The sequence below is a fragment of the Dermochelys coriacea genome, chromosome 9 (genome assembly GCF_009764565.3).
Source record: "Dermochelys coriacea isolate rDerCor1 chromosome 9, rDerCor1.pri.v4, whole genome shotgun sequence".
Classification (NCBI taxonomy): domain Eukaryota; kingdom Metazoa; phylum Chordata; order Testudines; family Dermochelyidae; genus Dermochelys; species Dermochelys coriacea.
The window spans coordinates 61,371,522-61,384,493 of NC_050076.1; the positions used below are offsets into that span (position 1 = coordinate 61,371,522).

Genomic DNA, 12,972 nt, shown 5'->3' on the forward strand with positions numbered 1-12,972 from the left:
AGTAATCGAAATTATTAAGGAGCAGAGAGGAACTTTGAAGTGCAGTTTGTCTTTGAAGTGAACTTTGAAGTGCAGTTTTGGGGGTCCAGAACTGAATGGTTTTGTGCTGCATTGAGTGTCCAACATCCTTCAGTTCACTGAAGCATCCTCAGCATTAGCAAATCTAATCTCTCTGGTGGCTGGTCATTCGGGGAGCTACCAAGAGACATGTGCATAGCAACACGCTCACATAATACCCTAGGATTATACAAATAGGACAAAGCTGGTGCTCAGTGAGCTGCAGGCTAAAAATGAAATTTGTTTTATATACCCCACACAACAATACCAAGAGAAGTCTATAAGTAATTCTTTCAGAAGATGCCTGTCTTATCTAATTACTTGTCAACCCCACTACACATTTGCTTGGCCAGGAATAAGATTAAAGGAACATGGGGGGCTCTTAGTGATTGAAGCCTTTTGGCACATAATCTCTTAGTAAATGGGCTGTGGTCAAATGGTGAGGAATCATCAGTGCACACTTCAGTTCCCACCCCATCAGCAAGGACTTGGACAGTAAGCAGTGAGTGCTGGCTCTCACATGGCAGTAGGCTGAATGCTGCAGTAGCCATGCTGTGTTAAGGGCTGTCTTTACAAGGATTCCACAGGATTGTAGCCACCCCCAACCTTGCTGCTAGAGCAAACAGGGTGACAACTATTTTCATTTGTAACTCAGCCCTAACCATCTGTTCTGGGGTGAAAAATTTGGAAAGCAGCACCACAGCCAGGCTGGGATCTCCTTGAACATGAACTCCTGGTTGTGTCCTAACCAAATATTTTGTGCTCTTGGGTTTGTTGACATATTTCATGCAATTCACCCAAACTTGTCATATTTATCCCTCCCCTGTTTTATACCCAGTAGTAAAAAAGAGAAGGCTTGTCCCCTCTACACATGCTAGACACATGCTGTGCCTAGAAAATAATTAAATGGGAGGGTTTTTGGTTTTTTAATCTGAAAAATATTTTCATAGTGTATTTAACAAATGGCTCCCAGAACGCAGGAAGTTCATAAAGGGATACAAAGTCTTCCACGGGATTTATTGTTAAGTAGTTGCATGGCACAATAGGTAGGCGTGGAGCTATTCAAACCTAGAACATGAGAGAAGGCAGGCTTGTGAATAGAAGTATTTTAAAAAGACATTTTGTCCCCCAGGACGCTCACTGTTTGCAATGAATAAGGACCAAGAACAGGGACACAGCAGCAGAAAAGGGAAGAAGAGAACCCCACCATAAATTCTGGGAAGGGGATGCTGCTCTTTGACACCATTGTTTTGTTGAAACAATAGATTGTTTCTGCTGATTTGTTCTGAATATTTCATCTGGTTATTGCTGTCAAGAGCTAGATATTCTGTAATTATATTAGCACTGGAACAGAGGTTAATGGTGGGGAGATCAAGTCCTGCCCAAAAAGCTAGTAACCCAGGGCTTGTCTGCATGGGACATTAGTGCACAGCAAGCCGGGGTGTGAATCTGGAGCACCCTAGCTTTCCGTGCAGTAACGTCCCTTGTGGACACTGCTACAGTGCACTAACATGTGTGCAGTGTGCTGTGACAGACTGCTGCGTGAAGCGGGAGCATGCAATCCATGTTGTCATCATCTGATGGCTGTCCAGTGGCTTGTGTAAAATAATTTTCGGGCTCACGGTCCCACTTCATACAGCCCAGTTGTGCTGCAGTTGGAGTTTGGGAGCAGGATGAAGCCCCTAGTGGACACTACACACGTCACAAAACCAGTCATTGCAAATGGCACCGAGTCTCCTTGTTGGCAGCCTCAACAGAGAAACCAAGGACTGAAGAAGCCATTGAAAGATAGCCCCGGAGGTGGGTGCTGCATGCCGGGGAAGTGTCAACAGACTTTCCCAGCCACTGCCGCTGCAGGACCTGCTCTGAGGTTGACACAAAATAGACTGTCCTGTAGAGCTATCAGTCCAGCACCTTTCCCCAGCATTGCAATCACATAATTTAGTTTTTTTCTCTGACCTCGCTGATTTTACCCTCTAGTGTCGGATGCCTGCCTCTGATTTTGGAGTACCTCACTCACCTGCATGGTGGAGTGTACCCTAGGGTTGGTCTATTACTGTTCACCGTTGTCTCTTGTGTAACAATCTCTGCCTAGCAGCAAAGCAGTGGTTGTAGTTTTTTTTCCTAGTATCTCACAGCACCATGCTAGCCTGGGTCAAACAAAATCAGACAGCACAAAGGAACATCAGAAAAGGCAAATCTGGGCTGGTTCCAGATACCGCAAGTCTGCCGTTTAAAATAATTGTATTTAACATTTCAAAGTTTGCATCTGACATTAGCTAATATTAGAACAAAAATCCAGTCACTAGTCAGAATTTCTTCAGACATCAGAAATCAGCTGAAGTCTTGGCAATAAAGCAATATGTAAATTGCCTTGGGGTTAAAATTTAACAAACATGCTAAACATCTACTTGATTCCCCTGCCCCAAATTAAGAATACCAAACAAGGTTATTGCCTGCTCTTTGCTAGCACCATTGATTAGCATTAAGACTCAGTAAATTACAGACTGATGAGACCAGAGATTCAAAACGGTGGTTGAGATGACTTGTATCTATTTACTCTTGGTCATTATTCATCATCAGTGCTGATAAAAAACTGGATTGTAAACAAAGAAAATGTCATTCTTTTGATTTTTACAGATGTGTAGGTGGCAAAAGTACAGAGCCTTTAAAGCCAAGAGCTATTGATTCTGCCTTCCGACACAGTGATTTATTTCTCCAGTAGCCGGACTTGTGCTCATGGCATGAGGGAATATGTGAATTTTCTCATTTTAGAACATTGCCTCCCTCCCCTTTCAAATATGATGTCAAAAATTAGTACAATCTGAGGAAGCAGATACAAAATTCCCATGAAAGTTTGTGGAGTTGGTTTTGAGAGGGCTCTGGTGAATGTCCCTCTCTTGATAGCAGAAGTATTATGCATGTTCAAATGGGAAATTAAGCAATAACCACTTAGCTACATGATCCCTTTCCTCCTTCAGGAAGGTATAATGCTTGGGCAGTACGAGCCATTCCATACATTACCAGAATGTCCACATTTCTATGTAACAGAAACACTGACCAGTGGTTTAGCACTTGCTTCTTTAGTCTCTTGAACATCTATCTAAGGCTCTCAGTGCACCTCAAAATTGTTAATGTCTTTACTCAGACCTGCCTTTCTGAGGCAGGGCAGTGCTATTATGCCCATTTTACAGATGGGGAACTGAGGCACAGAAAGTGACTTGTCCAGGGTCATGCAGGGAGTCTGTGGTGGAGTTGGGAATTGAACTTGGCTGCCACTGGGCAAGCCTTCCTCTCAATAACTTGTTTTCCAGCGGATATTATTTCCTCTTCCAAGTCAGGTCATTTTAAAGCTACCATATATTCACATATGTTCAGGGCTGTTCTAAAGAGGATGATGGACAATTGGTTTCCATGTTCACTGAGGGTGGGACAAGAAGGACTCAACTTAGTTTGCAGCAAGGGAGATTTAGGTTAGACATTAGGAAAATCTTGGAATCCCAATCACTGGAGGTTTTCAAGAACAGTACTTCCAGCACTACATGTTTATGATTCTGTACTGAATTTGTTCTCCAAAGAATCAGAATGGGTTTCTGACTTGACTGTTACAGAGAAGGTATTTTTCTTCACTGCAGCTTGGACACTGAGGTTGGTGCCAAAGGCCTAGAATCTGGTCTTTTCTCCTGGTAACTGCGCTGTGTGGAGGGGGGAGGATGTGACAGGGACTGCGAGATGGAAGGTATAGACACACAGGAGTCTGGTATGGGAAGTCCTAGAGGACTACTATTCTCATCACAATGTTCAGGGGAAAAGATGTGAAGTCTTGTTAATATCAGAGAGCTTTGAGTTGAAAATCCCATGGCTGACACTGAAAATGTGTTGCTGGATTAGTTACTATTTGCAGCCTCTTGCTTTATGGGAGGCGAGATGGTGCCACAAACAAAGGAACATGGCTATAAAACATCTCTACTGCAGCTCCCCGCTCCGTATGAGGGAAGAATGCAAGGAGGTAAGAGTATAATGCCAAATACCACATGTGACTGTACAAACGGTTTGCCCTGTGGACCAGAATATCAGAGCGCTGAGATTCTTGGCTGGTTACTGCCTAACAGCTGGAACACAGTGGGAGGAACAGGTAAAGTTTGCTAATTGTCAGCTGATGTCTGACTACAAAAAGGAAAGCTTAATGGGATTTTTCCTTTTAATGAAAGCACAAAGGATGCCAGAGATGGCTGGATAGGCAGGTTATATCAGCTTTGAAAGATTTCATTCTGCCATTCTCATTGGAAGCCTTCTGCATATTTAAGGTACACTTAATAAGCTCCTTTAGAAATCTCCCTCTGTTGTGACACTCTGCATTTTCCCTTTTTGCACCAACTAGCACTCCTTTATCTGCAGCCAGAGTTCGACTCCTAACAGCACATAGGCTGTGATGGTGCTTGGGTCAGTAACAGAGACACAGGATTCAAGGCCACAGATGTTCCATGTAATAAACTAATCCAAAAGGAGTGAGTTGCTAGGAAATGAACATCACTGTAAAAGCAATGAAATGAGAGCGCAGTCGGAGTTAAATTTATCACCTCTTCTCTGAGAGTGTTACGCTTCTGTGGGAAGCACACACTAATTCAGGAAAAAGTCTAGAAACCCCACATGCCAGCTAGACCACTTGAATTCCAATTTCACCATGTAGCCTGACATTCATTTTCTTCCTCCTGTGTGGTGCAGACAGGACGGCCCTTCTACTCTGAGCCACTTCACAAATTAAAGCCAGCCTTGGCTCTCGGATCCCCACCTGCATGAGGCTAAGGGTGGGGATATGAAAGCCCATAGGTAGGACTTCCCACATATCCCGATGCCCTGGAAATCACCAACTGGCCAATGAAGTGAATTTGGTGCTTTTGTCCCAGAAATAAGAACAAGCCAGTTGATTTCCTTGGCTCTAAACTGAACGACAGTTTGCGAGGACCAGAAAGGGACCTCTACTAGAATCAGGGCAGGTGGGGGCTAGTCTGCCTCTCCCCTGATGGGAGCACAATTTTGGACAGAGCCCAGTGATGTATAGAAGGGTGCAGTCAGACCAGAGGAAGTATGTGCAAAAGCAGCAAAAGTTCCTGGGTGGTTGGAGGGCTTATGAAGAGACATTATGAGAGTGTAGTTGTGCAACAATATAAGTACATATGATAAATCTATGAGTGTTTGAAGGCTGCAGAGCCTGAGGAAGGAGATTGGTCAGTTATCTGGGGGACAGTCTATTCTGTATCTCTTTATTGTAGCTATTTCACCTTGTGCTTAAAATAATGATGCCCTGATCCTCTAGGTGCTTTAAACAAACATTTCAAACAAAAGGCACATGGACAGTGCAGCCTGTCCTCCCCTTCTTGTGATCTGAGCTAACCAGCCAGGAGCTAAAAAACAGAGCAATGACTCATACCAGGCATTGCCCTAGTTACACCCAGGGACAGAACTGAGAGTGATGGAGCTACAGTGAGGAAGAGGAACAATAAGGTGAATCCCAGGAAAGGCTTCCTGAATATGAGATATATTGGGTGGAGGGATGGGAGCAGTGTGAGTCCCCTGCTTGGGCCATTTAAAATTGGCCAGCAGGAGATACTAGAAAGTGAATTATGGGGCTCAGTCTGATGCTGGTCCCAAGAGATGGGCTGGATGGAACCTAAGAGTCCTCTCCTATCCCTAATGCTTCTGACATGATTACAGTGTTTGCTCATTGGGGAGGGAGAGCACAGTTAGTCAACCCAGCCTTCCAAACTCCAGCTCACCCCGTTGCATGACCCATGGGTCTCAAATCTGGGTCTGCAGGAGCAGCCATGCTCCAACCCTCCACCAGATAGCCAGCTAATGCTTGCATACCGGGGACCCATGAAGCCCAGCCCCAGTTTGAGGCTCTGCCCCTGCAGTCCTATTGGTGGAATCCCGAAGCAGCTGATTGGCCTATTGTCCCTATTTAAGACAGCAGCAGGACCAAGAAACTGTCTGAATAACTGGGCTCCATCCTGTTCTGGACTGTGTGCCCCCTGTCTCCTGGCTTGATTTCCTGGCATCCTGACCCAGTGTGACTCCTGGCATCTGATTCATGGTTCTAACTTGCTGGTGTCCTGACCCAGCTGACTCCTACCTTGTGACTGCAGACTCTGGCTCTGACTACTAGGTCTGGCCACCCACAACCTGTCAGTGATACGCTGTTCGGACCACATTTACCTGGGGTGGGGGCAGAGCTTGGTGCAAGAAGGATGCACCCAGCAGCACCACTGCAGCCACTAGAAGCATCAGACTCTCCCAAATGGGCCCCCCACCTCCATAATCAAGCACTGCAGGCGCAAATTGTGCATATGACCTCAGACAACTAGCAGCTGCAGGAGCAAGTGAGGCAGCTGAGTGGAGAATAGTGCGCTGCCAAAGCAGTGTGCAGAGCCTGGCCCTGAACAGGGGCCTGCAATACCATTGCCACAGTGTCTTGACAGGAACCGCTGACAGTTCCAGGGCTTCATAAACCAATGACACCTTCTGTTCCTGGTGCATTCCCAAATCCTTGCCTCTGAGCAGGCCAAGGCAGCCCTGGTAATCAGCCTGCTGACAGGAGATGTGTTAGACTGGGTCTTCCCCTTGCTGGAAGGCCATAGCCCGCTGCTCTTGGAATGGGATGTTTTTCTCCAGTTGATGTTGACCATCTTCAATGACCTGCAATGAGCGCAAGCAGTCAAGGTGGCCCTGAGGGTGCTCCGGCAGGGGCCAGGCACGGTGGCCTCCTACGCAGCGCTCTTCCACCACCTACAGCACATACAGAGTGGAACAGAGCCGTGCAGCCATACCAGTTCTGATGGAGCTTGCGGGAAGAAATGAAAGATGAACTGGCCCATGTAGAGATGCCAGCAGGCCTAGATGCCTTTGTTGACCTTACCATACACATGGATACTCAACTGTGAGAATGAAGGGAGAAGGAAGTGATTGCCTGCAACCTCCCTTACCGTGTATCATGACCCCAGCTTCTGTATCACCCGCCGAACCCATGCAAGCCAATCTGGCTGACCAGCAACTCACACCTGAAGAAAAGGAATGACACCGTCAACACCACTTGTGCTTCTACTGTAGTGAAACTGGCCATGCCATCTCAGCCTGCCCAGGACGAACGCCAAAGAGCCTGGGGATACAAGCCGACCCAGGCCCGGTGTGGGGAGCTGGCCTGGACCTTGAAAGAAGAGAACTTCCCCATACTCTAGTCCTCACTGTGCTGCGCCCTGAGCCCCATCCACAGGTTTCCCCTTTGCAGGTGCCTATCAAGCTGTACATACCAGGGAACCCTAACAGATTCCCCTCCAACAGGCCCTCATCAGTTCGGGAGCAGCAGACAATTTTATGGATGCAGCTACAGCTCAGACCCTAAAGCTCCTCCTGCTACCCAAGGCCATACCCTTGATCCAGTTGAGGAGGAGACTGTCCTCCTGGAGGCTTATTCAGGAACACAGAGAAATGATACAATTCGGTTTGATCCTGTCCCACATTTTCCCTTGACCTTTGGCATCTGCTGACTGACCCTTCATGACGCCCTCGTTCACTCGCAAGAACAGAAAGTTACCTTCCCTTCAGCACTCTGCTGACTGCAGGGCAGGGGCCAGCAAATGCTGCACCCAGACACAAGACGGCTCAAGTAGCGGTACTTGGCTGCACTGAAACACCTACTGGGGGAGCTATGGAACTTCCCTCCCCAACCAAGGTTGTGACCATGGGCTCTGGCTCCAGCTACTAGGTCTAGTCCCCCATGACCCAGCCATGATCCAGCCATCCAGCACAAGTGAAATGTTGGGGCTAGGGAGGGAATTTAACCAGCAAACTAGTGGCTGCTAGCAACCACCTTCTCCATGTGTTTCTGCTACAGCCCAGCATGCATAACACACTTGAGTGGCAGTGCACAGCTGCTAGAGGACGGAAGCCACCTGCACTTTCCTCCAGCCATGTTCCCATTGTCATCAGAAGGCCATTGGACCTCCTTCCAGTAATCCAACACGCCCTTCCCCACAACTCATTATTACCTTTTCATTCCTTACTTCCGCCTCCAGGAGCCAGCACCATCCCTCTACCTCCCACCCAGCCAGCACCTGCGCCCCCTCACGTCCTCAGCCAGCACCATCCCTTCAACTACCATCTAGCCAGCACCCCCTCACGTCCTCATTCAGCACCAGCCCTCCACCTCCCAACCAGCCAGCGCCCCCTCATATCCTCAGCCAGTGCCATCCGTCCACCTCCCACTCAGCCAACACTTGCACCCCCTCACCTCCTTAGCTAGTGCCATCCCTCCACCTCCCAACACCAGTGCCCCCTCACGTCCTCAGCCACCACCAGCACCAGATCATGTCCTCAGCCATCCCTCCACCTCCCACCCAGCCAGCACCCCCTCATACCCTGAGCCAGCGCCATCCCTCCACCTCCCACACAGTCAGTGCCGGTACCCCCTCACATACTTAGCCATTACTATTGCCCCCGTTGTCCTCAGGCAGCGCCATTCCTCCACTTCCCACCCAGCCAGCGTCCCCTCACGTCCTCAGCCAGTGCCATCCCTCCACCTCCCACACAGCCAGCACCAGTGCCCCCTCACTTCGAGAGCCAGCAATAGCAGTGAAAGTCACAGTCATTTAACACAGCCATGCAGAGTCGTCACACAGATCTACCAGTGTAGCCAAGGTGGGCTAGTGGATTGTTTCCTGGGATTTTGCAGTTTTGTGACCCTTTTGTGAATCTTTTTTAGTTTGTGTTGAAATCTGTTCCATAATCCCCATCTCACAGACAAATTACTTGTGTTCCTTTATGAAAATCTGTTTTCTAATCTATGTGATAATATTGTTTTTTAACTCCCAACCGTTCCTTTCACATTGAGTTTGTTCTAGTGTGGTGATACTCATGTTTATGATAGAAATCAATACATCATTTGAAAACATATTGGTAACAGCCCAATTTCCATTTCCTGCTTCCATTTTGTTACCCCTCCAATCTGTCCCACAATCCCAAGTGGAGCCTCTTTGGCTGTTTTTCTTGTTTTTTGTTTCTCAGAGGAACTGTACTCTGCTCTACATGAAGTGTGAGGTATGGAGCAGTTACCTGTCTTCTTCCACATAAGCATACACATATGGATTTTTTTTAAATACTTCCTCCTGTTGCACCCTATTTAGTAGGTTCCTTCATTCCCTAAATTTCCTTCCCTGAAATCTAACAGTAATGTACGGCTGTATTCTGTGCTCCATCCTTTACCAAGCTGAATCCAAGTAACCTGTAATCATGGTTCAAATTTCCTTCTTATCCTCATATTCCCAGCTGATTCCTCTCTGTTGATAAGAAGTAGAGCTATGTTGGATTCTCTGTCATAAAGCTGCTTTCTGATTTACCTGGGCACATCTTTGGTACCCATGCCTGGGTGTCTGTCATGCAACAGATGACCATCCACCTAGACCATGGGTCTGAGTACTTCAAATTGGTCCAGGAATGTTTCATTGTCTGTTTCCTCCACTTCTGGTGGTCTATAGCACCTGTTCACTGCAGTTTCTTCTCTAACTGACATTAGCACTTGCTTATGGCACAGATATCTATAATAAGAATGTCCCCCATAGATGCAATGTTGCTGTTTTCCTTTCCCTTGCTACTCTGTAATCCTGTATTAGCACAGGATATCACGTAATGTGCCTGTATAATAACCACCTATTTGGGGACCCTCCATGCTAAAAGAATAATCCTCCACTGCTTCTGAGCTACTTGAGTAACTCCCTTAGTTGATAGCTTTAGTAGACTTTTAATCTCTTATATGAATCAGCCACCAGAGGGAGACAAGTGACATATTGCTAGTATGAGTTACACTAGCCTGTAGTGTCACTCGTGGATTAATATTAATTATATCTGTAACTTCCTTTTCCCTTTTAATCCGTGAGCACTAAACCCCATGTGGTATGTATGTGACATGACTACCAGTGGGAAGGTATTAGAACCATAAAGCAGCACAAATGGCATATTTCCTTTTATTTTTAATAGGCTGTGTCACAGGGGCTGTAGTGTCACCCATTACAACTTGCTGAATGACACAGCAAGATTTTCCTGGAGGAAAGAGAAATTGTGAGAGGTGAACAAGTCCATGTTTCATTCAAGAGAGGCCATTAGGCAATGGCACATAGACCTTGTGCTGGCTTGCTGTATGGAGGTGAATGCACCCTCAGAACCAGGTGCCCTTTATTCTCACGGCCTGTAATGGTAGCAGCAATGGCTAATGAAAAGGAATATTGACCACAGCCATAACTGCTGTTTAGTGAATTTGTGTATGGTTGTAGGAAATTCACCCTTGCAGCCAGGACAGCAGTGTAGGAGAGAAGTGGACATCGCCAGGAAACATTTGGGGAGGAAAATAATTTTGTTCTACAGGAGAGTGGAAGCAGCTGCAGGCTTCCAGCACCATCCTATATGGCTGTACTGACAATGCTTCTTAGCTCCATCCTGGTGGGTTCTCCTTGCACGCTGAGCATGTGTGCGAGGCACGTGTGGGGTCATCACATCAATGTTCTTAACACTACAACTCACTGAGCAGTGAAAAGAACACGCCATGGCAGGATTACGTTGGCTGGTGAAAGCAGTACTGTATATGAGGTGGCCTCCAGCTAATGAAATTCCACTGGCAGGGAGCATGTTCCACAGGGCGTCGCTGCCAGTCCATTCCCCTTACTGCCTTCATTTATTACAACCAAGTAAACGCCATCAAGAGCTCCCAGCCTTTCCAAAGTGCACTTCCTGAATCATTTGTTTCTCATTTTGCTCATGTAAGTCCCCAAGCACATCAGTATTTTATCTGCATTTTACATGGCAACTTGAAAAAGAGACTCAGTGAGGCCGCAGCCTATTAGCAGCATTGCTTGGACCCTGTTGCAGTGGTAATCCCCGTAGACAGGGAAAGCTAATTGGAGTGGCTGCAGTGCAGGTGGATTAAGTTTACAGGCACTGATTCATAGAAACCAGCTCAGGCAAAGACCTTTTGTCTGATAAACAAATCGTTCTGCATTAAATTACAAAGAGAGAGCTCTCCGGTCACCCGGCACATTTGGCAAGGCCAGGGGTGCAGCTGCATGCTCCTCCCGGCGTGACCACTGGTGCTGCTCTTCCACAATTAATGAGAGAGCTTACACCTGGAGTTCATTAGCAGCCCTTTTAAGCAGCTCTAATGAATGTGATTGCTAAGCCAGAGACAGCCCAACAATCAAGTCTGCCCACTCAGTGAGATCTCATCAGCAGCTCGTTGTATTTGGCTTATCTTGTCTTCTCTCAGGTGTCCTCTGCTGGATGTTTCATCTTCCAGATGGCCTGGACCTGGAAGAATCTTTATGTTTTAATTTCTGTTCAAAGCTTTCTCTGGCCTTTGCCTCCATCCCTTCCCCAGATAACAACATGACAGGCTGACTACAATGCCTGCATCCCCTTTCTCACTACTCCCTGGCTGTGCCAGCTTTGACTTATCAAGCTTCGCTTTCATGTGATGATAAAAAAAAAATTCCCCCAGCAGCCGTTTTCTATCATTTATGTAAATTTTCCTTCAGCCTCTTCAGCAAGTTTCTGTTGTTAACTCCTGAGCAGACAGTAAATCAGTCTGAAGGATGTGTGGTCCATGAACTCCCCTTTACCAGCTTGTGTTGCCTTTGCATTATATCTTCTCCTCTGACTCCATTACCTGGTAATAAATCTCCTCTCCACGCCTTACCCTGTACTGCAGGTCTGTACAACTCCATGGATAGCTGGATGATTGTCCCCAACATCAAACAGAACCACTACACCGTGCACGGGCTCCAGAGTGGCACCAGATACATCTTCCTTGTCAAGGCCATAAACCAAGCTGGGAGCCGGAACAGCGAACCTGCCAGGCTCAAGACAAACAGTATGTGCCAGGGCTTTTTTTCAGGTTGGGTGGGAAGTAGAAAAGCAGCTTTATCAATCCTGGAGTTTAAAAGGATATTGCTGAGATTTTCCTTAACTCTTTAATTGCTGTGGCTTATAACCACCCTTTGGAAACTTGAAATCTTTGTTTGTTGTTTCCTTGCTTGACTTGTTTTTTCTTCCCATCATGCGCACAAAACACAAAGGCCAGATTGCATGTGACCCCTGGGCACTGCATGCTAGCTGGTGTCTCTAGGGTTTCCCCAGAATGCTAAGCTGCGCCCATGTTGCTAGTTGGGTAGGGTTTGTTATTGTAGGGTTATTCATGAGCTCCTTTATGCAAACACATCTGTCTCTACTGTTCCGTCGTCCCCAGTCCCTTCCCCTCCATTCAGCTGTTGCATACTGTCTAAATCCTAGGCGTTGAGGCAGGGACTGTTTGGGCAGACGTTCATATCCACTCTGAACCCACTTCTCCAAACCATATCTAGAATTCTGGCTTGGTCAACAAGTGAAAGTTGCAGAAATCTGGTTGCACAACCTGTTCTTAATGAGCATATGAGCATCCCACATTTTTGGTGCTTAATAAAGTCAAACCTCTTGAAATTGACTTCTCACTTACTTCTGAGCACTCAGCTTGGTGTCTACTGGTTTGTTAAGAGAGGGTCGCTCATGTGGATTAGACTGCTTGCTGGCTTATTATTGTGGGGTTATTTGGGAGGACTGTGAGGCATGTGTTGGTTTGTTATCATAGAGATATTAGGAAAAGAAACCTGAAAAGCATCTATATGGAAAATGTCATGGGCTTTGCCAACAAACATGAGAAAAAAGTTAGTTCAGACTTTGGTTCTCCCAACCTGAATTCCTTCAGAGGGGAGGGAGAGAGTTAAAGATATTCTAAAAATGGAAGCGGGATCAGACCATAGGCCCATTGACTTCAAAGGGAACAGGATTGGATCCACTCTGGCCATGGAGAAGAACATGATATGGGGAGGATTTAAACCT

General features: G+C 46.7%; 1 protein-coding gene across 3 annotated transcripts in view; it reads left to right on the forward strand.

Annotated features, from left to right (window-relative positions):
- LOC119861755 (probable E3 ubiquitin-protein ligase MID2) overlaps positions 1-12,972 on the forward strand; it is a 312,271-nt gene that overhangs the window by 258,087 nt on the left and 41,212 nt on the right. For all 3 annotated transcript variants that reach the window (XM_038417263.2, XM_043492261.1, XM_038417264.2), the window contains one exon: positions 11,807-11,968. In XM_038417263.2, coding sequence (XP_038273191.1) covers positions 11,807-11,968 — 162 coding nt within the window. The remainder of the gene's footprint in view (positions 1-11,806; positions 11,969-12,972) is intronic.